At 47.3% G+C, this 27,968-nt stretch overlaps 1 protein-coding gene across 1 annotated transcript in view; it reads left to right on the forward strand.

Annotated features, from left to right (window-relative positions):
• The window catches only part of USP10 (ubiquitin specific peptidase 10), a 71,160-nt gene that overhangs the window by 11,938 nt on the left and 31,254 nt on the right, over nt 1-27,968 (forward strand). The window contains 2 exon segments of the mRNA XM_058707964.1: nt 18,581-18,649; nt 26,241-26,301. Coding sequence (XP_058563947.1) covers nt 18,581-18,649; nt 26,241-26,301 — 130 coding nt within the window.

The raw sequence follows: 27,968 nt of genomic DNA on the forward strand, positions 1-27,968 counted from the left end.
TCCTTGAATCCAGGTGACTGATCTGTATATCAGATCATAAGGTATTTTGTTTAATTCTCTGGGTTGTTTCTCAGTAAATGTAGTCCTGAGATAGATCAAAAGGCAGTTACTGATGCAAATACAGTGCTTTTGGCACAGCTTTCCCATGCCCTGTTCGTAGGCCGTGGCAGTGATCCTCTGATCCCGTCAGAGCCAGCGCTGTTAACTCTCCCAATTCGAGAGCCACAGAGCCAACAGCTTCCCTGGTGGAGAGCCTAATTGTATGTCAGAGCTGAGCATAAGTTTCATGAGGGCAGAGATTTGTTTGTTTTGTTCGTTGATACATCTCCAGGGCTTAGAACGTGATCAGTGCTCAGTGAGTATATATTGATGTACAAATTAATGAGAGATGTAGCCCAGTCCATATGCTGAGGAAGTTCACAGTTGCATGTAAGATAGAGGCTAATCAGCTGTTACAATCAAGAGTGTGTAACTCAGCAGGTTTTTTGGGAAAATAGTTGGTAAAGCTGAGACTCTGGAACTGTGTTCTATGATGTGAGAAGTCATCCAGGCCAGAGAAGGCCCCGGATGCGAGAGGCCCAGCATGCACAGCAGCGTGCACGGAGAGAACTGCTGTGCTGGGCTGTGGGGAGCCTTGGCCCGTGAGTCTGGGAAGGTAGATGAGTGCGAGGCGCTGAGCTCTTATGTGCTCTGCTGGGGCTTTTTGTCCTGAACGGTTGTGATAGGCTGTTCCTGGGGACCAAAATCAGATTCCCATTTTGGAGAAAGTGCCGTGGTGGCCACATGTGGTTTGGAGGCTGAGCCTGGAGGCAGGAAGGGGCAGTTGGGTGCTCCCATGACCAGCTGAGCAGCACAAAAGGCCCTGGGGGCCGAATAAGGCTTTGGGTGACCAGTTGAAATGGGATGCAGAGGGAACCAGGCAGCTTTGTTGCAACATATGTAATAATAATAATGCACTTTCTTCTTTTTTTTTTTTTTTTTTCCAACGTTTTTTTATTTATTTTTGGGACAGAGAGAGACAGAGCATGAACGGGGGAGGGGCAGAGAGAGGGGGAGACACAGAATCGGAAACAGGCTCCAGGCTCCGAGCCATCAGCCCGGAGCCCGACGCGGGGCTCGAACTCACGGACCGCGAGATCGTGACCTGGCTGAAGTCGGACGCTTAACCGACTGCGCCACCCAGGCGCCCCTGCACTTTCTTCTTTAATGAAATAGGATTATACTATATGTTGTTGAGTGAAGGTTTTTTTTTTCTCCCCTACTTGTGAGTATTCTCCATTATTAAACTTTTTCCTCAATGTTATTTTTAAGTACTGTGGTGTATTCACAAATTATATTTTACACATACTAAAAACAGTGATGGACATTTTTTGGATACATTTTTTAGCTGTTTCTGTTTGTGAATTACCTTATTTCCCAGAACTAATTAAAGCATTAAAGTAAACTGAAAGATACATTTAATTCATTGGTTATTTGGGGGGTAGAGGAGAAGATATATTTTGCTAAGTAATATTAAGTAATTAGTGGGAATTTAAAACATGAAGGGCTTTTTATTCAAAATTTTATTTTTAAGTGATCTCTACACCCAACATGGGGCTCAAACTCACAACCCTGAGATCAAGAATGTCATGCTCTACTGACTGCACCAGCCAGGTGCCCTGAAAATAAGAAGGTTTTTATTATATTTTTATTTTTATGAGAGAGAGACAGAGAACACGTGTGTGCGAGCAGGGGGAGAGGGGCAGAGGGAGAGAGAGAGAGAAAATCCCAAGCAGCCTTCACACTCTGCGTGGAGCCCAGTGTGGGGCTCTATTCCATGATCACAACCTGAGTTGAAATCCGGAGTTGGACACTCTGTTGACTGAACCACCTAGGCGCCCCAAACATGAAGTTTTTTTCATGTTTGGATTTTTAAAAACTTTGTACCAGTTTGATCAGAAGCCAGTTCTATGTGTGAACTACTTGGAAAAGATTGAGAAAGATCTTTTCATAAAGTATTTGTCAATAAGCTGATTAATGTTTGGTGAAGGCCAACTGTTTTAGCTGTTGCTACAGATGTTCAGGAAGATAACTGGCGTTCTTACCCTGTGTAGGTAGTGGGTGACTAAGCCTGTAACTGAGGTGTGGGAAACTGCCAGGCACGTCCTGAGCCGTGTACTTACGTGCTCAGTGCTTGGGAGGTGCACGTGCGAGGCTCTGCAGCAGTAATTCAGAGGGTGAAGGAAGGGAGGGATGAACAGCCTTGACAGTGAAATAGGATTTTGGCAAATGGGGAGGCAGGCGGAGGGCATCCTGTGGGCAGACAGTAGGGCCTGCGTTTCTGAGCAACCTGATTTTGGCTTTTGGAGTGACCTTACTTTCTCTGAGTCCCTTGGTTGCTGCCACTGAACTTGGAACAAGCCTTTTTATGTCCTTTATTGTGCGCTTCATTCCTGTCTTAGGTAGGATGCTTTTGAGAACAAGTCAAAGAAAGGCCAGTTCTAATTGGCTTACAGCATAAACTAGAGATTTATTGGCTCATGGAACCAGAAATCCCAGAGGTAGGTCACGCTTCAAGGTTGGTTTGATTAATCAATTCAGTGATATCTTTGAGGACCTGGTTTCTTTTCACTTCTGTTGTGTCAGCATTTTCCTAAGACTAGTTTTCCTCCGAATGAGAAAATAGTCACAGCGGTTGTAGGCTTCCTATGTATGTCCAGCCTATTCCACATCAACCAGAACACGAGAGTGGACGTGTGATCCAGAATTCTTGGCTGTGTCTTGGGGTTTGTGCCTTCTGGGTCACCCTTGAACTGGGTGCTGTGGGCAGGGAGGGTGGGTGGCATGCCAGGTCGGGCTCCCATCTAGAGCTGGGAGTGGTTGTGTATCAGCCTTCTGGACTGGGTGACCACTAAGCAGCAGGGGAGGAGGACAATGGACATTTGGAGGATGGCTGCAAAGTCTGTTACAGTCCCATCCGGGAGCACCACTCCTTCCTCCTCTCCTGTTCCAGGTCTGTCACTTCCTCCGTGTGTGCATTCTTCAGGGAGTGGACTGTGTTCTCAGGGGGGTCTACTCCCCCCCAAATAACAGAAATCCCTGTCTTTAAGAAAGAATGTAATGATAAAGTGACATCTGTGTATCAATTATTTTTAATGTTCACTTTCGAGAGAGAGAGACAGAGTACAAGCGGGGGAGGGGCAGAGAGAGAGGGAGACACAGAATCTGAAACAGGCTCCAGGCTCCGAGCTGGAAGCACAGAGCCCGATGCGGGGCTCGAACCCACGAACCGTGAGATCATGCCCTGAGCCGAAGTCAGATGCTCAACCGACTGAGCCCCCAGGTGCCCCATAATCTTATTATTGAGGTGCGGTGTATGTTCAGAAAGGTGCTACTCCTGCCTTTGATTCATGGAGATCCTGTTCTCTGGGTCTCAGTCGTGGGATGTCGATAGGGGTCAGTTAATCAGAATACTTCTTTCTCTTCATGTAGTTGCCCTTGTTCTTGCCAGATAAAGCTTTCTGAACATTTTGATACTTTGTTGAGATTGTCCCAGAAATTTGGGATGGAAAGGTACATAATTTAAGATAATCTTCAAGGTTTCTCTTCTGGGAGGTTGGCAGAACCATGAAGTCTGCCGTTGGCGTTTGTGTAGGAGCTGGTTTTGAGAAAATAACGGGCCTTTGGCATTGAAGGCGAAACCAGAGCTTGGAAGTAGAAACCAGAGCTTGAAAGAAGGGCCGGCAGCTTGGGAAGTGGGCCTGGAGCTTGACCGAGTGGCCGGGAGAGGATGGGAGTCGGGGCTTCACCAGCACGGTTTGAGGCAGGGAACAGAGCTGCCTGCGGGACGGGGACAGGCGTGGATAGGCCGGGGGTGGGGAGGAGGGGTGGCCGGAGCCGAGTCCGGACCTGCAGGGGGCGGGAGCCACCCGCGGAAAGAGTGTGTGTGTGAGAGAGAGCTCCCAGTGTTGACACATCGGGTGCGTGATGGAGAGAACAGACTAGCTGGAGGGTGTGAAAGGGTGCTAGGATGGGAGGTCGTTTCTGAAAAAGCAGAGTGTTGGAGGTGAGTGTTAGATTTCAGTTAGTTAAGACCAAATGGGAAATGAGCTCAGTTATAAAAGAATGGTCTTTGTGGAAAAGACGGGTCGAAAAGTTACCTGGGAATGGAATTTTTTTATCAAATTGTTTCCAGTTTACTTGAATGACAGTTTCTCTTCTGATTGACATTTAGCTTTGTGGTTTGCCGGTAAGTTGTTAGTGATCAGTAAACCCTTGAAAGCACTAAGAGTTCCCGTTTTAAAAACAGATGCTCTGCGTGTTGTTGGTCAAGCAGAGGGTCCTTTCACAAAGTGATCACTTCAGCTGGTTTCCTGGTTGCTTCTGTCTGGTTTGGGGGCATAACTGAGTGGCGAGGTAGCTGTGCTCGCCTGGCCTTCCCTCGTGCTGTCTTAGTTTCCCCGACTCCTCGGCTGCCTGGAGTGGCCGTGGGAGCGCCCTCCACGGCGGTCCAGAACCCTAACTGCACGTCACGTGGACACAAAGTGTTTAGCATGTTGAGTGAAGCCTGGGCTCCCTGCTTGCCCCCACTGAACCCTGGAGTTTTGCAGGGAAGGCCCGAGGGTCCTCAGACGATTCTAGGGGTAGCTTGGGGCTGAGAACCACTGCCGCAGGCCTTTGTCCTGCACAGCTGACCCCGCTCCCCTGCCGGGTGAGCCCCACCAGTGGTTGGTGTTCTGTACGGAAAACAGCATTGTGAGCCAGTTGGGTGAAATACTTATCCAGGAGATTCAAGTTTCGAGCTCCACATCTTTACTATAGGGCAGACTTCCCGAAGTCTCAGGTTTTGTTTTTTTCTAATAAAAGATTTTTAATCATAACAGCCAACTTACAAACGTAATTCAGGAATGGAGCGCAATCTGTTATTTTGGCTGGTAAAGGAAGCTGTTTCTGCATAGTTGCGGTCTTTGTTTTCGGCAGATCATTAGGTGAAAGTGAAGCCGAAAAAGCGAGCAGCGGACTGCTTCCTCAGTGGGCTCGGCCCGGCCTTAGCTGTCAGCACCCGGTTTTGCTTTCTCTTGTTTTCAGCAGATCGTAATTTTGCAGCTTTTACTGCTTGGACCGACTCTTCTAAGTAACTTTGGTTTTCATTAACAAGCAGAGCGACTCCTGAAGGGGAGCGTTCTAAACTTGCTCCCTGTGGGTGTGTGGGCTGCGGGGTGTAAGTTAGGCAGCTCTGGATCTTGCAAGGATCTTGCAAGGTATTTAGGAAACCATTGGCAGGGGGCAGCAGATTAGAAGAAAATTGTTTATGTAGCTACACTGCTTTTTTCCAAATGTGTTTTAACTTAAAGTTCTGGTTTAGTGATGCACGCTCCTTTTTGGCAGGTGGCCTTCCGTAGCTGAGCTTCTGTTGGTTTGGTTCCAGCATGTTCCATTAAGTGAAAAACCCTGTAGAACAGATGCGTGTGCAAGTTTCTGCCCGTGTAGCACTCTGTTTAATGAAACACCCAAGGTCTGATTCAGTGTTACTGGCAGCAACTGTCTGTGTGTGGCGTGGGGTTTGAGTAGGCGGTTGGGGGATCTAGGCAGTTAGAAAGGCCGTGCCGGGCTGGAACAGTCTCTGGTCTAGTGCTTGGGCAACTACGGGAGTGGGCACCCTTATGGCGACACCAGGCAGCAGGTTACAGGTGTCATGCCCAGGATCGTAGGTGGTGCTGGGCACTACTGGTAAGAGTCTTGGGACCCAGGAACACGAAATCTTAAAGCACGTCTCAGCGTGTGGATGTTAGCAGAGTATTTAAGAATCTGCTTAATGTAAGTGAAGGATTACTACTGTGGTCCTTGGTCTTCAAGAGCTGCTTTTACTTATATGATTCTGGTTTAGTGTTTTAAAAGTTTATTTTGAGAGAGAGAGGGAAAGAGAGAGCACGCGCGAGCAAGAGGTGGGGGCAGACAGAGAGAATCCCAAGCAGGGTAGAGCCCAGTGCAGGGCTTGAACTCACGAACTGTGAGACCGTGACCCGAGCCGAAATCAGGAGTCAGACGCTCAAGCGACTGAGCCCCCCCAGGCGCTCCAAGAGTTGCTTCTGCAGTGCAGCTGCCTCATCCACCTCGTTTGTAGTCGGGCGTTGGTTAATTCTGCACCAATTTTAAAACATTAACCATTTTGGGGTGTAATTTCATAGAACACATGTACCGATTTTAAATTTTCAGATTGAAGTCTGACACGTCTATGCCAGGGTAACTGTTACCACAGTCCATCTGTTGTCCAGAAAGTTCCCTCATGCCCCTTTGCCATGAGTCTCTGCCCCACAGTGGGTGACTGCTGATGTGCGTTCTGTCACTCTGGGCATATCCCCTTTTGTAGGATTTTGCTTCTGTGGAATGACACGGAGTGTGCTCCTCTCTCTGGCTTCCACTTTCAGATTCATCCATACTGTGGGTAAGATTCCGCCCCTTTTCAGTGCTGAGTAGTATTTCATTATGGAAGTAACACAGTTCCTCTCTTTACCTCTTTTTTTTTTTAATGTAAGTATTTATTTATTTTGAGAGAGAGAGTGAGCGAGCAGGGGAAGGGCAGAGAGAGGGGGAGAGAAAGAACCCCCAGCAGGCTCGCCGCTCACCTCAGGGTGGAGCCCGATGTGGGGCTCCATCCCACGACCCTGGGATCATGACCTGAGCTGAGATCAAGAGTCGGGCGCTTAACCGACTGAGCCCCCCAGGCGCCCCTCTCTCTTCACCTCTTGGTGCACGGTTTTGTTCCAGTGTTTGTTAGGAACGAAGCTAGGGTATGCGTTTATGTGCAAGTCTTTGGTGGACGTAGATTTTCACTTTTGTGAGTAAAATACCTAGAAGTGGAATTGTTGGGTCATGTGGTCAGCGGTGTGTTTTGTTTTATAGAAAACGGCCAGCCTCTCCAAAGTAGCTGTGTCATTTTCTATCTCCACCAGCAACCGTGAGGATCCCCCTTCTTCCGGAGCCTCACCAGCACTTGGTATTCTCAGTTGTGTTAACTTTCTTGTGCATCAGTTTAAAAGGAAAGAATTTTTTATGCACAAGAACATGAGTTGTATTTATGACAGAGAAGTGGGTCTGACTGCAAATAGGTGGTTCTTAGTAAAATATGTTTAAAAAAAAAAAGTTTAAGCCAAAAATAGAGGGGGACAGTAAAGACTAGGAGAGTGCCCTCTCCACACTGGACACAGGTGACTTTCTTGGTAGGCAAGGATAGTAGGGGGGTGGTAGGGAATGAAAATGGATTTTTAAAAGGTTGACCTGCCCCGATACTTTCTAATCACACTCATGGTTTTTTCTACTCCCCTTTTTCCCTTCTAGATTTAAAATGTGAAAGTCGGTTCTTCTTTAGTTTGGGAGACCATGTGGTAATTGTGAATGATTTTCCTCTAGGCCAAAACAAGTATGCTCTTAATAAGTTTTCTGTAAAGCTTAATTCAGATTGTCTTGATTATGTTTAACTATATATTTAAAAATGAAAGGTTATATCTTGGTTATATTTAAAGATTATGTTTATTTAGCTTTTAAAGTTTATTTATTTTGAAAGAGAGAGGGCGAGTGAGCTGGCGAGGGGCAGAGATAGAGGGGGAGAGAGAATCCCAAGCAGGCTCCTTGCTGACAGTGCAGGGCCCAACGTGGGACTTGATCCCACGAACTGTGAGATCATGACCTGAGCTGAAACCAAGAGTCTGCTCAACTGACTAAACCACCTAGGTATCCCTCAAGATTACATTTAAAGTGTGTGTGTGTGTGTGTGTGTGTGTGTGTGTGTGTGTGTGTGTATTTCTTTTGTATGTGTGTGGGGGGATCCCAAGCAGGCTCTGTGCTGTCAGTGCAGAGCCTGACATGGGGCTTGAACCCAGAAACCATGAGATCATGACCTGAGCTGAAGTCGAAAGTTGGATGCTCAACCGCCTGAGTCACCCAGACGCCACCCCCCTAAAGATTATATTTAAATGTGAAAATTGTGCTTCTGGCTGGAACATCTCTTGTGATCTTAAAAACCAAAGAATAAAAACCAGTCAGAGCAAACGGGGTGATTTGGTGGCACTGACGTGTGGGAAGTTTCCTGTTGTTGTGGAGGTTGGAGAGGCTGTCATTCCTTATCCCAAGAACTTACAGTTGGGGTGGGAGAGTGGGGATCTCTTCTTCCTCCTCTTGAAATGATTTGTTCAGCAAAGCTTTTTTGAGCACCTACTGTATGCCAAGTACTGCATTGACTGCCGGCAATACGAAGATGAATTTAACTTGGCTCCTGTTCATTAAAAAAAAAACCTTTATGGGGGCATAATTTATGTGCAGGGAATGTCACCCATTTAAAGTATACATGATGAGTCTCAACAAATGTGCCCACTTACGTAATCACGTCAACAGTTAAGGTACTTTTCTGCCCTTGCAGTGGCTCCCCAGACCTCCCCTCCCTGCAGCCTGTCCGCACTCACCCTTGGCCCCAGCAGAGGGAGCACTGCTGTTATGGTGTCTTGTTTGTTGGTGTTTTGCTTGTTTTCCCTTTTCTTCTCTGTTCTCTCTTTTTTGTTCTCTGTTCTCTCTTCCTCCCTGCCTTGTGTCTCCCCACCAACCCTGTTCCTTCCTCCCTAGATTAGCAGCTAGGTGATGGTCATGAGAATGAGAATAGTAGAATCTTGAACTTTTCTACTGGAGCTAAATTCACTCCCTAATAATTTATCAGCTTTTTTCCATGTGATAAAAATTCTAGATAGAAGTTACTGTATAATGAGGGCTCTTTTATCTTGCTGTTTAGTATTAGTTTAGAGCAAAGTAAGTTAAAATTTAACTGCCATTGTGTAAAGTACCTAATGCAGATGTAGGACTGGGAAGTTGGTACGAAATGGATTTCTGTTAGATGAATCATATTTTCTAATTTTGGAAATAGATTTGGTGGGAACACGTTTTAGCTCAGAATCTCCATGAAGGCTCTGAAGGAATACGCGGCCAGCCCGTCACAGATCCTGCTTTGGAAGGTGCACGGTGATCTTCTGATGGACTTTAGTAGTCACGTGAAACACACAAACCATGTGAAACTGACACGATATTGCAGCATTTGGATGCTAGAATCCTAAGAAGAGGGCACTGCCCATGGGAGTGGCTTTGTAACAGTTTGTCCTTTTGTCCCCTTCTCGGGATCCCTCGGCCCCAAGAAGGTAAAGCAGGGTTCTGCTCCAGCCCAGTGCTTTGGGCAGCAAGCCCTTCTCTGCCTCCCTCTTTGTCTGCTTTTGCCCTCCGTAGCTCTCAGTGCAGCTTGCAGTTCACTTGTGCTGTGACAGAACTGTAAATGTGATGCTGTCCTGAACCCTGTGTCTGTCTTACTCAGTTTATTCTGACTCAGTGCATGTGGTGAAGTCAACGAAATTCCCGTTGTGCCTCGACGGCCTGAACAGTGTCCTCTCTGCTCACCACTTTGTAGAGTTGAAAGTGTGCTGTGACTGTTCAGTAGCTGTCACTGAGCCTCTGTCACCTAGCAGGCCTGATCAGGATAGTTTAGTGAAGAAGTTAGAGTCTTTTAGGCAGGCACTGACGTTCTTTTTTACTTTGTTCAGATCTAATTCACATCCCATAGAATTCACCCATTTCAATACGAGTACGTTTCAGTGGTTTTTGGTGTGTGCCTGGAGTTGTGCAACCATCAGCACAGTCCACGTCAGAGCATTTCACCACTCCAGAAAGAAACCCCGGATCCATTAGCAGCGGCTTCTGAACCCTTGGCAATCACAGTCTGCTTTCTGTCTCTAGAGATTTGCCTCTTCTAGACATTTCACGGGAGTGGAATCATACAGCACGTGGCCCTTCGTGCCTGACTTTTACTCAGCATGCTTTTCAGGGTTCATCCATGTGGTCGCATGGATTAGCCTGGGGACATTTCCGCACCCCTGCTGCTTTGTCCTTGTTCGATCCAGGAGATGCCTTTGGAGCTGGCAGAACGCTACCAGTTGCCCAGTCCGGCACCCCCTCACGTCCACTAGAGAGGAAATTCAGACTTCGTCACTCTCGAAACGAACGAGTTTGTTAGTCCTTCGTCTTTCCTCCTCTCTCCCAAATTCAGCCTTGCTGGGTTGGATGCTGAGGGAGGAGAAGACGTCCTGTCTCTCAGCCTCTTGGTAGCTGTGCCTGGTTCTGTCCTCTCACCCGGCGAGGCTTGGCTTGATGCCCGTCGGCTGGCGGTGGTTCTGGGAGCTGGCTCGCCGGTGTCTCACTGCCTTGGGAAACCGAGTACAGGGCACACGCGGCAGGGTGCTCATCGATCGCTGCCTCGTAGCTTTATTTTTTCTCTCAGAGGCTGATCTTCTATTTCCACGCGTCCTTCTGAAGGCAGAACGTTGCTTTGGTGGCACCCTCTGTTTGTATTCGTGCTTTTAGAGATGAGATTTTGAAAGTGGGACTGAAGGCGCAGCACGCGGTGCTCCAGCGCCCCCTAGCGCCGCGCTGGGGTGGGAGTCCCCGTGCCTCCGGTGTGTGGCTTCCCGCGGTCTGTCTGTGCAGGACGCGGACGCGGTGCAGGTGACGGCCAGCGTCTTTCCTTCTCACCTTCCTGGGGTAACATCGCGTCTTTGTTTTTTCCTTTAGTGTGAACGTGGTGTTTCCAGGTTTGCCTAGCCCCTTCTTCAGCGTTCACAGAGCCAGGCCCTCCCTGCAAGGGCCAGATCAGGTCTCCAGAAGGTGAAACCCAGAGCAGCCGCGCCCAGGGGCTGTGCTTCAGCCAGGGGGCGGGTCTCCGTCCTGTGTTGTGGGTTTGCCCTGTTTTCCGGAAGCACTTCCTACGTCTTTGTTGTTGTTGTTGTTGTTGTTGTTGTTGTTGTTGTTGTTATCATGTCCTTTCTAGAAAGGATCAGAAAATAATCAAACATGTGAACAGTGGGAGTTCTGAAAGCCTGAGCTGGAATTAGTTGGAAATGAGAAGTCAGCTGCGTCCCCGGTGGTGGGCGAGAGCCTCTGCACCTTACAGGCTTGCTTCCTGGAGAAGGGGCTTGGGGAGCCCAGAAGCCCGTGGGGCATGCCTCTGACCGCGGACCTTTCCCGTGGGCATCCTGGCAGCTGGGAAGGGAGCCTTCGATGGTTGCTTTCCTGTTCCTTCTCGTGACTCCATTATTCATCCACCTTGGGTGGGGGTTGCTGAAAACCTAGAGGGAGTTTCCAGCTTTGCTTTACAGTGTCTGCTACAGCTGTTGAGAGAGTAAAATTATTAACGGCAATATAAACATTTCTGTAGTGCAGGTGGGCCAACAGAGGGCCTTCAGGCACCTTCTTTTGTTCTGTCCTCACTGAACCCATTGACTGAGCATCTGTCTGTGCCGGGCCCCGTGCCCGGCTCTGGAAATGCAAGAAAGAATGCACTTACTCCTACTGTTCTTCTTCATGCAGACTCAATTGTCCTGTTGTATCTTTTTCTGCTCTTTCTTACAGGACACAACTAATTCATGCGGTCAGTGGCTTTTTCTTCCCCACTAAATTATAAATCCTATGAAATCAGGCAGAGTCATATTTCTTTTTTATAATTTTTTTTAATCTTTATTTTTGAGAGAGAGAGAGAGAGAGAGAGAAAGAGACAGAGAGTGACAGAGTGTGAGCCGGTGAGGAATAGAGGGAGAGGGAGACACAGAATCCGAAGAAGGCTCCAGGCTCTGAGCTGTCAGCACAGAGCCCGATGTGGGGCTCGAACTCATGAACCGCAAGTTCATGACCTCAGCCGAAGTCGGATGCTCAACTGCCTAAACCACCCAGGAGCTCCATATTTACCTTTTTTTTTAAACCCAGACTCCTACAATATTTTTTCCCTAAAAAGACTTTAGAATGTATTTATTAATACTTCTCCAGAGGAAGGAGAATGTTTCATACTCACATAAAGAGAGGGGTTAAAGGTTGGTCTCACAAATGAGTGTTTTCCGCTTTGACTTTTAAACTAAATCTCTTTATTTGGGAATAATTTCAAATGTACAGAAGTTGCAAAAATAAGAACGGTACAAAGAACCCCCATTTTACTCCTTTACCCAGATCGACCCTTTGGGGGCGCCTGCGTGGCTCATCACTTGAGCATTAACCCTTGATTTCGACTCAGGTCTTGATCCCAGGGTCATGGGATTGAGCCCTATGCGGAGCCTGCTTAAGATTCTGTCTCTCTCTGCCCTTCCCCCGCCCACCCCCCACCGCCGTCTCTGTCTTTCTCTCTCTCTCACTTAAAAAAAAATAGAAGCTTTAACCCCCTTTGCGTAGTCATTTATGCGTGTGCCTGAGTTCTCTCTCCACAGACATATTCCCAAACTCACTCTCTTAGCATGTGCGTGTGCAGATACCCATTTTGTCATATCCACCCTCTGAGATTTGAGAGGTTACACACGCCATGATCGTTTACCTTGCATGTGCTTGAAGGTGTTTCCTAAGAATGGGAATAATCTCTTACATAACCACAGCTGGACAGTGCCTGCGTTCATAAATTTACATTGAGACAATACTTTTTATAACCTGCCGTCCGTATTCCAATTTTGTCAGTGGGCCTAAGAATCTCCTTTAGAGCGTCTCCCGTCCGGGACAGGATCCAGTCTGGGGCCGGGTGTTGCCTTTAGTTGGCGGGTGTCTGTAGCTTCTGTAATCTGGAGCTTTTCTACAGCCTTCATAACACTGAATTTTTGAAGAACACAGTCCCGCCCCTCTATTTTGGTCACGTTCTTCATTTTGCCAAACACCTGAAATATTTTGTGATGGAAAATTAAGAAGGCTTTTGGAGACGGAGGTGGCAGGACCTGAACACTTAATGGCAGTTTGGTTCTCCTCCTCAGCGTCCCAACACTGTTGCTTGAGCCCTTAGGTATAATTTTAGTTCAGTAATTTTGTCGGTAAAATGCAGGGCCGTGTGATTTATGTCCACTCACCGGGGTTTGAATAAATACTTGGCCTTCGCTTTTGTAGTTTTTTATCAGGACATTAAAAAATTACCTTTCTTGCTCCTAATAAATTTATTGAAGCTAAATTTTATTTTATAAGCAACACTCTTATTTGCCTTTTTGGAACAATGTGGATAATAAAATGCTTATTCGTGGTAATGCTTCCTGTAGTCAGTTTTGGATGATACAGTTGATTGTGTTAAACCCTCAAATGCTGTCACAGCCTCAGAGTTTACGTGGGGTATTTTCGTACATCATTCCAAATGATTGTTTGCGTGGTTCCCAAAGAGGGTTCCCAAAGAGGCGGTAGTTAGTTATTTTGCCTAGAAAGGAGTTGTCCTTTTTCTTGCATGCACCGTGAAGGTGGGAAATTGCCTTTATTAAGCCTTCCCTTGCCTGACACCTCAGGGGCTTGACCTTGGCCGCCCTGTGAGAATGAATCCCCCAACTCTCAGGCCTTCCTACATCTGCGGTTACTTCCTTATATTTGGATTTCTGGTTAAATATAAGCAGTGTGTGTACAGACACATAGGAAGAAGACTCAGGCGGTTTATCTGCTGTGAACATATGGGGAATACTCGTTCTGTAGGAAATAGAAATCCTAACCAGACTCCTCGGGGTGGTGAGCACCTTGGAGAAACGCTCACTCTTCTTGGTGCCAGCCTCTTAGCAATCCCTCCGTCATCTCAGCCGCAGAATTGAAACGACTGTTTCTTGTATTAGTGGGGTGTAACTGCTCGTGTTCGGAAACTCACGCGTTTGAAAGATTGAAGATCGGTCTGGTCTGATTGTGGCAAGAGGAGTGAGTGGACCGAGTTGTTTTCGGCTACACATGTGCCAGTGTTGAGGGAATCACGTTGGAGTTGACCACAGCTCCCGCTAGCCGTCTGTTGAGCGGTAAGTGATACTTTGGCGTTGTGTAGTTGATAGTTAGCAGTTGCTTAGGATGGCTTTTTTGGATTAAGCGTTTTCATCAAGTCCTAATCTGTTGTCACTGAGATCTTGAGAGGAGCACAGGTGCAAATTTAGGTGCAGGCTTGTAACTGTTGTGCAGAATGGGTGTCTTCGAACAGCTGTGCAGTGATTTCGGTTGTTTACGTTGACTTTTTGCAAGTAACTTTTTAACGTTTATTTATTTTTGAGACAGAGAGAGACAGAGCATGAACGGGGGAGGGTCAGAGAGAGAGGGAGACACAGAATCCGAAACAGGATCCAGGCTCGGAGCGGTCAGCTCAGAGCCCGACACGGGGCTCGAACTCATAGACCGCGAGATCGTGACCTGAGCCGAAGTCGGACGCTTAACCGGCTGACCACCCAGGCGCCCCCGCAAGTAATTTTTTAAATAAATTAGGTATTTCTGTGGTTCAGAACTAAGAGTTCTTGCAAGAGACATGCTAGGAATCTGGTGCCACTGTACTGCCTCCAGCTTTTCTTCCTTTTTGTACCCAAAGAGCGTTTTCTTCATTTAACGGTATCCTGGAGACTCCTCCCCACCTGCACATCGAGCTTTTCCTCATTTTTCCCATTAGTCTTTTGATGAGATTGAAGGCACATATCCTTGGAGAAACTATGGGCATGAAATGGTCATAAAAACGCATTTAAAATCTGTAGGAGGGGCGCCTGGGTGGCTCAGTCGGTTGAGCGCCGACTTCGGCTCAGGTCACGATCTCGCGGTCCATGAGTTCGAGCCCCGCATCGGGCCCCTGTGCTGACAGCTCAGAGCCCGGAGCCTGTTTCAATTCTGTGTTTCCCTCTCTCTGACCCTCCCCCATTCGTGCTCTGTCTCTCTCTGTCTCAAAAATAAATAAACGTTAAAAAAAAATAAATAAATAAAAAATAAAATCTGTAGGAAAGTTTTTCAGATCATACTTTAAAAATAAAGAAAGCAGTAAAAATGGTAAAATTGAAAATGACGGAAGAGAAAAGCTTTCCTTGGCATCTTTCTGAGCATTGCCTAGGTTGATGGTGAGGCTTCTTCCAGCCACCGGCTGTGGGGATGTGGTACCTACAGGTGCCACCAGGAATTACGTGCCCGCCCCCCCACCCCTTTTATTGACACGATATTATGAAATTATCTGGAGATTTAGTTCTCCTACTCCACTACCCGCATCTCTCTTGTGAACACTTTACATTGTATGTGAACGACAATAAGAATGGGTGCTTAGGAAGTGTGACTCAAAGGTTTTTCTTTTCTAAGATTATTTATTGTGAGAGAGAGCGCCCGAGAGGCAGGGTGGGCAGAGAGAGGAATCCCAAGCAAGTTCTGCACTGTCAGCGCAAAGCCCGATGCGGGGCTTGATCCCACACACCATGAGATCGTGACTGAGCCAGGCAGGTACCCCTGTACCGACTGACTCATTTTTAAAAGTAATTCTCTTCATTTTTGTCCTCACATGTCCTGTGAATATTTGTTGTCCATTCCTTGTATGGGGACTGAAGTCATTAGTGTTGTTTTTTTAAATCTTTTTAAATGTTTTTGAGAGAGAGAGAGAGAGAGAGCGAGAGAGCACGTGCGAGCACAAGCTGGGGAGGGGCAGAGAGAGAGGGAGACACAGAATCCGAAGCAGGCTTCAGGCTCCCAGCACAGAGCCCGACACGGGGCTTGAACTCACGAATCGCAAGATCATGACCCGAGCTGGAGTCAGACGCTCGACCCACTGAGCCACCCAGGTGCCCCTGAAGTCATTAGTGTTTTAGTGGGTTGTGTGTTTCCTTGGCAATTAGGAAGGTTACTGTTTTTCCAACAGGCTTCCGCTGCGAATATTTCATCACTCCCAAAAGTTCACTTGTGCTTCTTTGTAATCAGTCCTTCCCCAGCCCTTGACACAGCCACTGAGCTGTTTTCTCTCCTTACAGTTTTGCCCTAGAATGTTACCCAAGTGTAATCATACCACATGTGGCTTTTTAAGTCAGACTTCTTTCACTTAGCATGATGCTTTTGAGGGCCATTGAGTAGTGTCTCATTTTATAGACGTATCACGTTCGCCTCTTGATGGACATTTGGGTTGTTTCCAGTTTTTAAAAAAAAATTTTTTTTAATGTTTATTTATTATTGAGAGACAGAGAGACACAGAGCGTGAGCAGGGGAGGGGTAGAGAGAGGGGGAGACACAGAATCTGAAGCAGGCTCCAGGCTCCGAGCTGTCAGCCCAGAACCTGATGCGGGGCTCGAACTCACAAACTGCGAGATCATGACCTGAGTCGGTCACTCAACCAACTGAGCCACCCGGGTGCCCCTGGGTTGTTTCCAGTTTTGAATAGGGCTGCTATAAACATCAGCCTACAGGGTTTTTTTTTGTTTGTTTGTTTGTTTTTTGGTTTTTTTTTGTGGACATAGGTTTGCGTTTCTCTTGGGTGACTGAGGAGGCATGGGATTGCTGGGTCTGATGGTAAGTCATTTTGTAAGAAACTGCCTGGCTCTTTTCCAGAGTGGCTGTGCCATTCCGCATTTGTGTCGGCCATGTAGAAAGTCCCAGTCATTCCAAATCCTTGTCAGCATTTGGTATTGTTGGAAATATTTTCTCTTAGTTTGGCTTGTCTTTTCATTCCCTCCTGAGCACATTTTGAGGTTTATTTATATCTAGACTTTACGATCTCTGTCTGTAGTGGGAATACCAGCCAGCGCTGTCATTTCATTACACCCTGCTTCCCCTCCCCACCGTTTCTCCTGCTTCCTTTTCACTAAAAGATACCTTTCCCTTCCATTGCGTGGTATTACACCAGACTGAAATTAAGACAGGCTTTTCCTCAGTGTGGGAAATGATAAGAAGGTCTAAGTTCAGAATGAAAGTATCGCAGGTGATTTTTTTAAATTGTTTCGAGACTGCTTATTTTCACCATTAGCATCAACACACAGTTTCTTTGTGGATTTTTGCAAGTACAAGAAGCTGTTCTTGTTTTTTTATATATATTTACAGTTTTGGTAGCTATTGCCAGAGAGCCCTCCAGAAATATTTTCCTGAAAAGTATTGGTGCATTCTTACTAACAGGCTGTGAGAGTTAATTGGCATTTATCTACATTTACAATAAGACTGGCCATTATCCACATCTATAATATGTAGTTACTGGTTACTTTTGATTACATGCTTGTAAATTTCCCTGTAGGTTATTGAGCTCCATTAGAGCAGAGGAGCCCTAACTCTGCTTACCATTTTCTTTTTTTTTTCCTTTATTTTAGAGAGTGTGAGAGCACAAGCAGCGGGGAGGGGCGGGGGGGGGGAGAGAGAGAGAGAGAGAGAAAGAGAGAATCTCAAGCAGGGCTCCATACTCCGTGTGGAGCCCGGGTAGGGCTCAATCCCACCACCCTGGGATCGTGATCCAAGGCGAAGTCAAGAGTTGGACGCTCAACTGAGCCACCCGGGTGCCCCTCTGCTTACCATTTTTATCCCCAGCAACCGATCGTTGCGCTTGGCAGTTAGTAGGCTCTAAATAATTGTTGATCATATGAATGAATAATTCAGTGAGTGTTCTCTGTTATAGAAATCTGGTCGTTCTGATTCTTTTCAGTGACTTATTTTTAGAAGCTTCGGGAGAATATGAACCGCTAGGTACTTGCCAAACTTGCTTCCATGCAGGTAAAGCAGTCGTTTTTTCAGAAAGTCACGTTCCGAATTCTGTGAAGCAGGAGTTCACAAATAGGCTTGTATCTGTTCAATAATATGTTTATCCGGGGGCACCTGGGTGGCTTAGTTGGCGAAGTGTCTCCCTCTTGCTTTCGGCTCAGGTCATGATCTCATTCATGGTTTTGTGAGTTTGGACCCTGGTCGTGCTCTGCGCTGGTAGCTTGGAGCCTGCTTGGGATTCTCTCCCCCTCTGTCCCTGCCCCTCCCCCACTCTCACCGTCTCTGTTTCTCAGGATAAATGAATAAATTTACAATAATAAAAAAATATAAAAAATTAAAAAATACTTTGGGGCACCTGGGTGGCTCATTCAGTTAAGCATCCAACTTCGGCTCAGGTCATGATCTCACAGTTTGTAAGGAGTTCGAGGCCCGTGTTGGGCTCTATGCTGACAGCCCAGAGCCTCCAGCCTGCTCTGGACTCTGTCTCCCTCTGTCTTTGCCCCTCCCCCACTTGTGAGCACGCATGCTCGCTCGCGTGCGCGCTCTCTCTCTCTCTCTCTCTCTCTCTCACAGAAACAATAAATGAATAAACTTTAAAAAATATGTTTATCTGTGCATCATATTTAAATGCAACTTCAGGATAAAAAAATCACATATATATCTTAAATATCATTCATCAGGATCCTTAGCATTTTTGTTGTTTTGGATTTCCCTGTCTTGCCTTTTGAACCACGTTTTCTGCTTTTCATTAGTACGTGCGGCGGAGAGGGCTGAAATGGAGATAGTGACATGAGTCGACAGACAGGTAAACGGAACACCTGGAAGGGTTCGTGATCCCGAAGGTTTTCCTTCAGGATAAGTGTGGTGTACACAGTTGACCTGTTTCAGAATAGGCTTTATCAATTTCAGAGTGTTCTTTGACAGTTTGCGGAAACGGCTGAGCATTTTCTTGTTTGTGATGGAAAATCACACCTCGGAATCTTTTTTGCCGACCCTTGATCTGTTTAATTGAGAGAGGGCCTTGGGTGTTCTGGCCTACGTATTTCATAGGATTGGTATAGTCTGTAGCATCTTGCCTGAAAATATAAATTGTATATTTTATGTGATCGGTGGCTTTTTTTTTTTCCAGTATATTTTTGGAGACTTTAGCCCTGATGAATTCAATCAGTTCTTTGTGACTCCTCGCTCTTCAGTTGAGGTAAGACCAAACAGTGTTTTGTTTGAATATGTGTATAGATATAACTCATGGTTACATTTTAGTTTTGAGTTTTTAATTTATGCTTGTTGATAAGGAAATCCAACGTACAGAAAAGCGCAGAGACTAATACAAGAAATGCCCAAACCCACCGAGCAGATTTGACTACTGTTAACATTTTGCTGTATCTATGAAACAGCAAAAAGTCACAGATATCATCGTGGACTCCCTTGTACCCGTTCCCACCTCCTGCCTTCCCTCCCCAGAAGTAACAGGTCTGCCGGATTGCTACTGTGTTCGGACTGTCGTCTTCACCTTTCACTACATATGTGGTTGTCAACAGATTGTAGCACCATATTGTCTCCTGTGGTTTAAATGGTAAACCGAGTCATACTGCGGTTGGCTCTTGAACGGCAAGGGGATTGGGAGTGCCGACCCCAGCGCAGTTGCAAATCCGCCATAACTTTTGATTCCTCGCAACTTAACTACCCCGTAGCCTGTGGTTGACCGGAAGCCTTACCGATGACAATGGTAGCAGTTGATTACCAGATTTTGGGTTTTATAAGTATTATATACTGTATTCTTAGAACAAAGTAAGCTAGAGAAAAGGAAAGGTTAAAATAATAAGGAAGAGAAAATAACATTTACAGTACTGTTCTGCATTTTTGGAAAAAAATCCACCTGACGTGGGCCTGCACGGTTCACACCCGTGTTGTCCAAGGGTCAGCTGTAGATTCGTCCTTTTGTAGTTTGTTTCTTTTAAGGTGACATTCTTTACGTTCATTCTTTGATGAACGTACATTCATGTTCTACATTCATGTTCTTTGCTTTCAGTTTCTCAATACCGTCAGGAGAACGTACCACAGCTCATTTGCCTTGTCTCCTGTTGAGGACCGTTTAGATCTTTGGTTCTTACGTACTACAGAAACGTTGCAGTAAACATGTTTTACTGTGTGTCCTCATGCTCTGTGCGTTTCTCCAAGATCTGTTCCTAGGAGTGGGATTGCTGGGGCCACCAGGAGTAAGTGTCTAGTTTTAGTGGCTGCTCTGCTCATCCGCTTTCTGAGGGTTTAACCGTCTGCATCGCCTCCAGCTGCGCGTGAGCGCTGTCACCATCTCAGTTAAAGAAAAGCTTCTCGCTTATTCTCACGACAGGCGTGCTCAAAATTTTTGTGAGTCTGCTGGGCTGGTTATGAATGGGTTCTCACTGTTTTAATTTACAATATTCCCAAGTTGCAAAGTTGAGAACCGCTTCATTACTTTCGTATGCCCAGCCCTTCTGTGAATGACCTGTCTCCCTTGTCCGCATTTTTTATTAAGTGGCTTGTCTTTTTCTTATTGCTTACAGGACTCATAGTCTTTGGTTTTGCATATTACAAGTATCTTTTCCTGGCACGAGGGCTTTAAATAATTTGTGTGTGTGTGTGTGTGTGTGTGTGTGTGTGTGTGTGTGTGTGTGTCTTTATTTTATTTTGAGAGACAGAGTGTGAGTGGGGGGAAGGGCAGAGAGAGGGGGCAACACAGAATCTGAAGCAGGCTCTGAGCTGTCAGCACAGAGCCAGACGCGGGGCTCGAACTCACAGACTGAAATCATGACCTGAGCTGAAGCTGGTCATGTAACTGAGTGAGCCATCCAGGTGCCCCTAGCACGGGGGCTTTTTTTTTTTTTTTTTTTTCCAACGTTTTTTATTTATTTTTGGGACAGAGAGAGACAGAGCATGAACGGGGGACGGGCAGAGAGAGAGAGGGAGACACAGAATCGGAAACAGGCTCCAGGCTCCGAGCCATCAGTCCAGAGCCTGACGCGGGGCTCGAACTCACGGACCGCGAGATCGTGACCTGGCTGAAGTCGGACGCTTAACTGACTGCGCCACCCAGGCGCCCCTAGCACGGGGGCTTTTTAAAAACTTCATGTGAGATGCACTTTTTTCTTTTCTTTCTTTTTCTTTCTTTTTCTTTTTCTTTTTCTTTTTCTTTTTCTTTTTCTTTTTCTTTTTCTTTTTCTTTTTCTCTTTCTTTCTTTCTTTCTTTCTCTCTCTCTCTCTCTCTCTCTCTCTCTCTCTTTCTTTCTTTCTTTCTTTCTTTCTTTCTTTCTTTCTTTCTGGGTATGGGAAGTAAGTTTTTAACTTTCATGCCAAGGAAAACTTTTTTTTTCCTTCTGGTTTATAAATGTCTTTAAGAAATTCTTCCCTGCCCTGATGTAGCAAAGACACCGTTTTTTGTTTTTTTTTTTTTTCTGAAAGTTTTAAGGTTTTTGTGTTCACTGTAGTATGCAATGCAGCTGAAATGGACTTCGCTGTGTATGTGAGGTGGGGCTTGACCTCGTCCTCTGCCTTGGCCGCAGGGAGCTGTCCCAGCACTGGGCCCTTAGTTGTAGTGCCCTTTGCTCTGGCCCTTGTGCTTCGTCTCTGCAACAGTACTGCTCGTTTTCACTGCTGTGGCTCTGTAGTCTGTCTTCTGGGAGGGCCCTCACCCTCTTGTGCTCACCCCAAGTGTTTTGGTTCTGCTTCATCCTTAACTGTTCCGTAAGAGTCTGTGATCAGCATGCCAAGTTCCATGAAAAATCCCATTGAGATTTCAGTTAGAATTGTGTTAATTATGGGCTCATTTGTAGGAGAATTCACAATTTTATGAGAGTTTTCCTAAACACGATTTTGGTATATTTCACCATTCAGGTCTTTTACATGTAATTAATGATTTCTGTTTTAGTTTAATAAAACTTATGTGGAATATTTTTTCATATTCGTATTTTAAATATGAAAACTGTTGAAATTGTATCGAAAAGAACAAAGGGAGGTCTGAGTAAGGATAAGGATAAGGACGTTGATGAGACCTAACCAGCCCCTTGAGTGTTTTTGTGTGGAGTTCTTTTTACTTGGCAAGATGGAGCAGAAGATACTGACTCCGTAGGATTGGAGCCACACGGCCCGCGTTGCATGTGGCCTTGGCCAGTCCTGCCCGTTTCACCTTGGCTTCTTGAACTCTAGACTCTGGGGCTGGAGAGGAAGGATTAAATGACGGCGTGTTGAAAGCGTTACTTCAGCTGCACAGACTAGAGAGTGATTTATTGGTTTCTCCTCTTTGACTTCAGGAAAAAGGAAGAAATCACCGAAAGCAAAGCTTGGTCAGGTTACAGTTTAGAAGGTGAATAAATCCCTTCAGTGCCCATCTCCATCTGTTTTGTGTTCATTGATGGTAAGGGCGTTTTAAGGAATCTAAGGATAGGAGCCAGGAAACCGTGAATGCTGCGTTATAGATTGTATTTCCTAAGGCAATAAAATGCATCTGTGCATGTTAGATTTTGTAGAATGAGGCTTGGAGTTGAGTGTGTCCTGACAGAAAAAATAACAATTAGGAAAAACATGATCGTCCCGTATTCCCCAAGTGTTAGTGTAATTGAGGTTCTACTCTGTGTACTAATGGTTCGAGTTTTAAGTCATTTCTGTCTTTGAATCACAGTAGAATACAGAGGCACCTGCCAGGGACAGGACAGCCTGTGCTCTTGGCAATTAAGGTTTCAAAAGATGAGAAAGCCCCACTTGTGTATTTTACAAAAGCTTTTCGCAAGTGTGTGCATTTGTGTGGGTTTGTGAGAGCCTGTTTGCAGGTAAGTGTCAGAGTAAAAACGTGGGTTTTCCTGTGATGTGAAGGTAGAGAATGGACCATATTTCAGAGTCTGGAGAGCTGCGCTCCTTGGTCACTCTGCTACTCAAGTAGGCCTGGTGGCTCTGGCAGTTTCCTCCCACTCATCGTGCTTCCTTATAGGAAAACGGGGGTGTTTGTTTACCTCTCAGAATGTTGGGCGGTCAGTAGTTACTGTGGAAGACCTTCGCACATAAGGATTTGATGGTAAAGTCATGTCAGACTCTTTACTGTAGAAATAATGGCTGTGTCTTAACAGAAAGTTTATAGCCAGAAATCTTCGTAAGTCTGGCTCATTTCTGGGTCTTCTGTGTTTTCGCTTTTGAATATGCGTTGCGTTTGGGGGCAGGTATGACAGATGTCGTCTGCCAGAATCACATATGGTCCAGTGACCCGCAAAGGGGAAACACAGGCTAATTAATGCGATCGGGCCAAGCTCTCTCTCTCAGTGTCGTAATTGTTGTAATTCAGGAGTCTGGAGCGTGCGAGTAGCATAATCACGTGGGGCACAGACTGTTTCATGGCGTGCCGTGTGGTTGCATGGGTGGGTGTGTGGGTGCTGTTGTCTCCTGGCGCTGTGGCCTCGTGGCTCGGGCCTTTTGCCTCGCGCTGAAAACGGCGGTGGCTCCTGCCCGCACCGTGCCTGCCGTGTGGCCGTCGTGGGAACTAGCACCAGCCCTGTTCATCATATACTTCTTTGGCTGTTAGGAAATTGAGAAGCATTTTTTTCCTCTCCCTGGGGCCAAGAACTGAAAAAACAAAGCTTGAGAAACATAAAGTGTTAAACTGTAGGAACATTCTGCTTTTCTCCTGTTCTCTCAGCTGAGTGTTGGACTCTGTTTTACTTTCCCTGTTTGAAAGCTTGTCCCTGGCCAGACAGGATGGTCAGTAGTTTAACAGAATCCGAAGAAACCCTCTCAGCTGATTCCTGTATGTGGTCTTAAATATTAGTAGAAATTTAAAGGTAACATACCACATATCTTTTTTTATAAAGCTGTGCTCTAGTTTGTAAGCCAGCGTGATTTAAAAATGAATTTCTCCAGCTGGAAGAAATACAGTCAATTTACTGAACAAGCATGTTTTGAACCCCAGTCGTCATCATGTCAGTAGTGTTCACAAATAAGGGGTGAGTGCTCCTTGTTCTTGGGACTTCCGGAACTTCAGTATTGGGGGCAACACGCACACATGCTTAATGCAGTTACAGGAAAAACAAGACCAGAGCGGGACGGGCCACGCTGCAGACGCTGAGGGTGTGTGTGTGTCTGTGCGTGGGTGCGTGCGTGGGTGTGTGGGTGTGGGTCTGGCTATGGAGAGTTAAGACTGTTCCTCTCCCGGGTTTGGTGTCCTTGCGGGGCTTCAAAGGAGAGACTTGAGGTTCACGAGGGGCTTGTAGACGGCGGAACAAACGGGGGCAGTGCCAAAAGGTTTTGAAACGTTAGCTCAGGAAATGTAATCGACACAAAATTGTGTAAGCTTAATAAGGTGCCACATCCGATACGTTTATGTTGCAAGATTGCTGTCGTGGAGTTACTGTATCTCGTCACAGACTTACCGTTTCCTTTAGTTGTGACAACAGTTAAGCTCTGGTCTCTCAGGCTTGAGGTTCACAGCCAGGTGTGCTGCCTGTAATCCGTGTAGTGTGTCACGTGTCCAGGGCTTACCTGCGAGTCGCAGGTACTTGCCCCTCAGCAGCGTCTCTCCCGCTCCCCCAGTCCACAGCCTTGGGAACTACCCACCATTCCACTCTTTGGGTTTTGGACTTGAGCTGTTTTCGTTTTTGAGATTCCAGAGGTAAGGGATATCACACAGTGTTTGTTGAACACATTACCTCTGCATCAAAGGGCCCAAGCAGTGACTTCTCCAGACGGTGGCGCTGTTCTCAGCCCAAGTTGATCTCACTTTGCACCCGATGTCACGAGATGTCAGCGTCTTGCGTCGCTCACCGTGCATTCGTGTGTGAGAGCTTTATGGTTTTGCTTCAGTTTGCAAGTTTGTATGCTCGTGAAGAGCTGCACGGTGAAAGAGGGAACTTTGAACAACTCTTACAATTCCATTCCGCTGTGTATAATAAATCCACGTTTACCACAGACTAAGGGGCATCTTATGAATGGTGGAGGTTTGTTGAATAAAAGGTGCCACGTGCTTACAGAGTAAAAAAATACACACACACACTCACACTTTTGTGCCAGAACTCATTCCAGCATCACTAATTCCCACCTTTGCACTCTTACCAGATTAGTAACTCAGAGTGTTTTAAACACCAACAGGTTGTCAGTGTTGCCCTGGAGTCTGCTGGGGTGGGAGGTCTGTTTTCGGGACCTGCCTCTACCCCTTACCACAGTTTGTGTAAATACAGCGTGATTAAAAAACTAAGCACTTTCAGTGCCTTACAGTTGTATAGATTTCTGTCACCAGGGGGCACCCTGCTGTCACTGATGGAGAAAGAGAAGGCCCTCTGCATCCGGGAGCTTGATAAACTTCCCTTGTGGCTGCAGAGGAACGGGAAGCGACTGGTCCTCACGTGCGCCCTTTTCGCTCCGTGTGTCTGTGCCAGAGGTCAACGCTGCAGCACCCCGTGCGAGGTGCGAGTCCCAGGGTAGCCCCTGGCCGCACCCAGAATGGGTTCTCCTGGTGTGTCAGCGGATGGGAACCGTGCGCCCCCTAGTGGGAATGCGTGGTGGAAACATGCATAGCTCTCCCGTCCTGAAAGTGTTCAGTTCCTTTTGTTTTTTTTGTTTTGTTTTAAAAATTTTTTTTTAACCTTTATTGATTTTTGAGAGAGAGAGAGAGAGAGAGAGAGAGGGAGACACAGAATCCGAAGCAGGCTCCGGGCTCTGAGCTGTCAGCACAGACCCTGACGCGGGGCTCGAACTCACGGACCGCGAGATCGTGACCTGAGCCGAAGTCGGACGCTCCACCGACGGAGCCACCCAGGCGCCCCTGTTCAGTTCCTTTTGAACTGCTCTTTGTTTCCTTAGGTTCTCTGGGGGGAGAGAACTTGGTTACTTGGAGTGATAAGTGTTTGTCTCCGTGATTGTTGAGTCGACTTGCTGAGAGTTCATTGGGGAAATCAGCTGAGGAAGCCACTCACGCAGCAGTTCTCGGACAGTGGCGGGCGTGACAGTCCCCGGGGCCCGTCCAGGAAGCCCGGGCGCTGCGGGGGGACACGCTTGGAGAAGGGCTGTTCTAGGGTGTCGTTGCTTTGTTCTTCTGTTCTTTCTTCAGGTCCACTTGCCTTAGCCCTTCCGTCCTAAGCATTCTTATCCCGAATGTGTCCGTTTGAAACATTTCCAAGTCTTAAATGCTATGGAATAGCTAGGAAGAAGAAAAATTTGGGATATTCATAGCACTACCTTCCTGCTTTTTACAAAGAGGTCAGACACTTGCTGCTTTGCTTTCTCTCCCCTTAACAAGGAATGTTTTTTCCAGCCTTTAATTCAGTTATTTAAGGCACTGTGTCCAAAAGGAGCCGTGATCGTCAGACTTGTCTGTGGGCTCTCGGCACTCTGCCCGTGGGCCTGGTCCTGGCCTCCACTGGCCGTGCTGACGCGTGTGAGGTGAGCCTGAAACGCCGACGGGCAGTACGGGTCATCTTTGTCGGGGGCCCGGGACAAGTGGCCGCGGTACCTGTGGGCCGCCTGACGTCCTGTGAGACGGGGATGTGTGTCGTAGCATAGTATCGTAGTTGATTCACGTGTCCGTTGGAGTCCGCTTTTATTATTTTGCCTCATTTTTGGATCTTAATGGCAATATTTAAAAGCATTCCTCTGGTATCTTCTTCTTAAATGAAGGTGATTTGATTTTACTGTCAGTGTATGTTATTGTGGTAAACAAATGTCGCGAGAAGTTGAACGGACAAAGAGTTTTAACGAAGTGTTGCCTTAACGAAGAAGCATGTGTTGGGTGTTAACATGTTGTCGAATTAAAATTTGTTTTCCACTTCCCTGTGCAGCTTCCTCCCTACAACGGAACAGTTCTGTGTGGCACACAAGCTCCCGATGAACTACCCGATGGTAAGCTGGTCCCTCCTCTACCCCCCGGACATGCATGCTGGCCCTGTGTGCTGGGGGGACCGGGGGGTGGGGGTGGGGGGTGGGGACGGGCAGGAGGCCTGGAAGCCACGTTTCCTGCTCGTTCCTACTTTTCTGGTAAACATTGCCTTACTGCTCAGTGTTTTTGCTGTAAGCTATAGCATATTTGATCACTGCACCGTTTTGCCTGAGGAGTTAAGTGTCTTCTGGGCTTCAGAGTATCAGATGTTCCAGGTTTAGCGAAGGAGTTGCTTGTTCGAGTCTGTTTTTCTCTGCACCGTTCTCAGCTGCACAGGTAGGTTTTTCACGGCCAGTGCTTTCTGAGAAACTTCTCCGCGGGCTTCCTCCTGGTTGGGGAGGCTGCCGGCCCGCAGCTGCCGCCTCGCCGAGAGCGGGCGCAGAGCCGATTCCCGGAGACGGTGTCCGCTGAGATGCAGTGATTTTGTGTTGTCGAAGGCTGCGGGGTTTAATGAATGGCGGGTGGTTCGGTTACCGCGGGCTGCCGTCACCGCGCGGGTCGGGTCCGTGTGGACCGCGTTCAGTCTGGATCATTAAGGTCCCTCGCTGGCCTCGGAGAAGCGAACGCTGACCCTTTCCTTGGAGAGCCAGGGATCCGGTTCCCTGCTTCGTTAGCATGGGCTCTTAATTATAATCTAGACGTGCGCCTTGAAGAGACTGTCTGGACCTTGCACAGTAAAATCAGAGAGAGACTGTGTCTCACGTTAGCAGCTGAGAAGCCGGCGTCTCGGAGATGGCGAGGGGAAGGGCGGTTCTGGTGGCGGCTCAGGACGGGACTGAGTGAAGTGAGCTGGAGGGAGCCGGCCCCCCTGCCTGCCGCCCAGCCTCCAGGGCGGCTGCTGCCCGAGTCCGCTGGATTTCAGTCTGTCTCCGTGTATTCTGCACGTCGTAAGCATGCTGCAGGTGTCTCCTCAGTGCTTTAAAATGTCTCGTTCTTTTCCCTTTCACGTTACTCCTTTTATTCTTGTCCAGTTAACGGCCTCACCACCCGCCCAAGGGGTGCAGGCTGGAGACGGGAGGCCCTGCCAGCTCTTCCCAGCGTCCAGCTCTCTCCTTCCCTTTCTCGCGCCATACCCGCCTTCCAGGCTGTTTTCTGTTCAGTTACTGCTTCTTGTCCCCTGTTCTCTATTGTCTCAAGTCCACCTTTTAATCTGCTGAAAACACAGCTGGGACCTTGCTGCCTGCTCGTGCTGTTAGAGACCGGCCAGCTTAAAGGCCCCTTTTCCCCTGAGGCCTTTTCTGTTCTCTCGCGTTTCCATGACGTCTGTTTCTCTTCCAGCGCTTGTCCCACTGTCCGGTGATGAGTCCACCCCCCTTTCCGGGCTGAGTGCAGCCGTGGCGGCAGGGATCGTGGTCGTCCACGTCTGTGTGCTCAGCAGCTGCACGGTGTCGTGTCTGGCATGTTGTGAACGCCCAGTGTGGCTTTGGGTGAATGATTTAGGGTGACGTCCTCCGCCTCCCACCGTAGGCAGCTGCAGCGGGCTCTGTGCGGGGGCTCATCACGGCGTGCCTTTCCTGCCTCTCCTTTCCTTCAGTCACTTCCCACAGCTGGAAATAGTGTGCGCCCCCCTCCCCCCGCTCCCAGCCAGCTGTCCTGCCTCTTCCGCGGACGCCTCCGTAGCTTCTCGTGG

Source organism: Neofelis nebulosa, chromosome 17 (genome assembly GCF_028018385.1).
Source record: "Neofelis nebulosa isolate mNeoNeb1 chromosome 17, mNeoNeb1.pri, whole genome shotgun sequence".
NCBI lineage: Eukaryota > Metazoa > Chordata > Mammalia > Carnivora > Felidae > Neofelis > Neofelis nebulosa.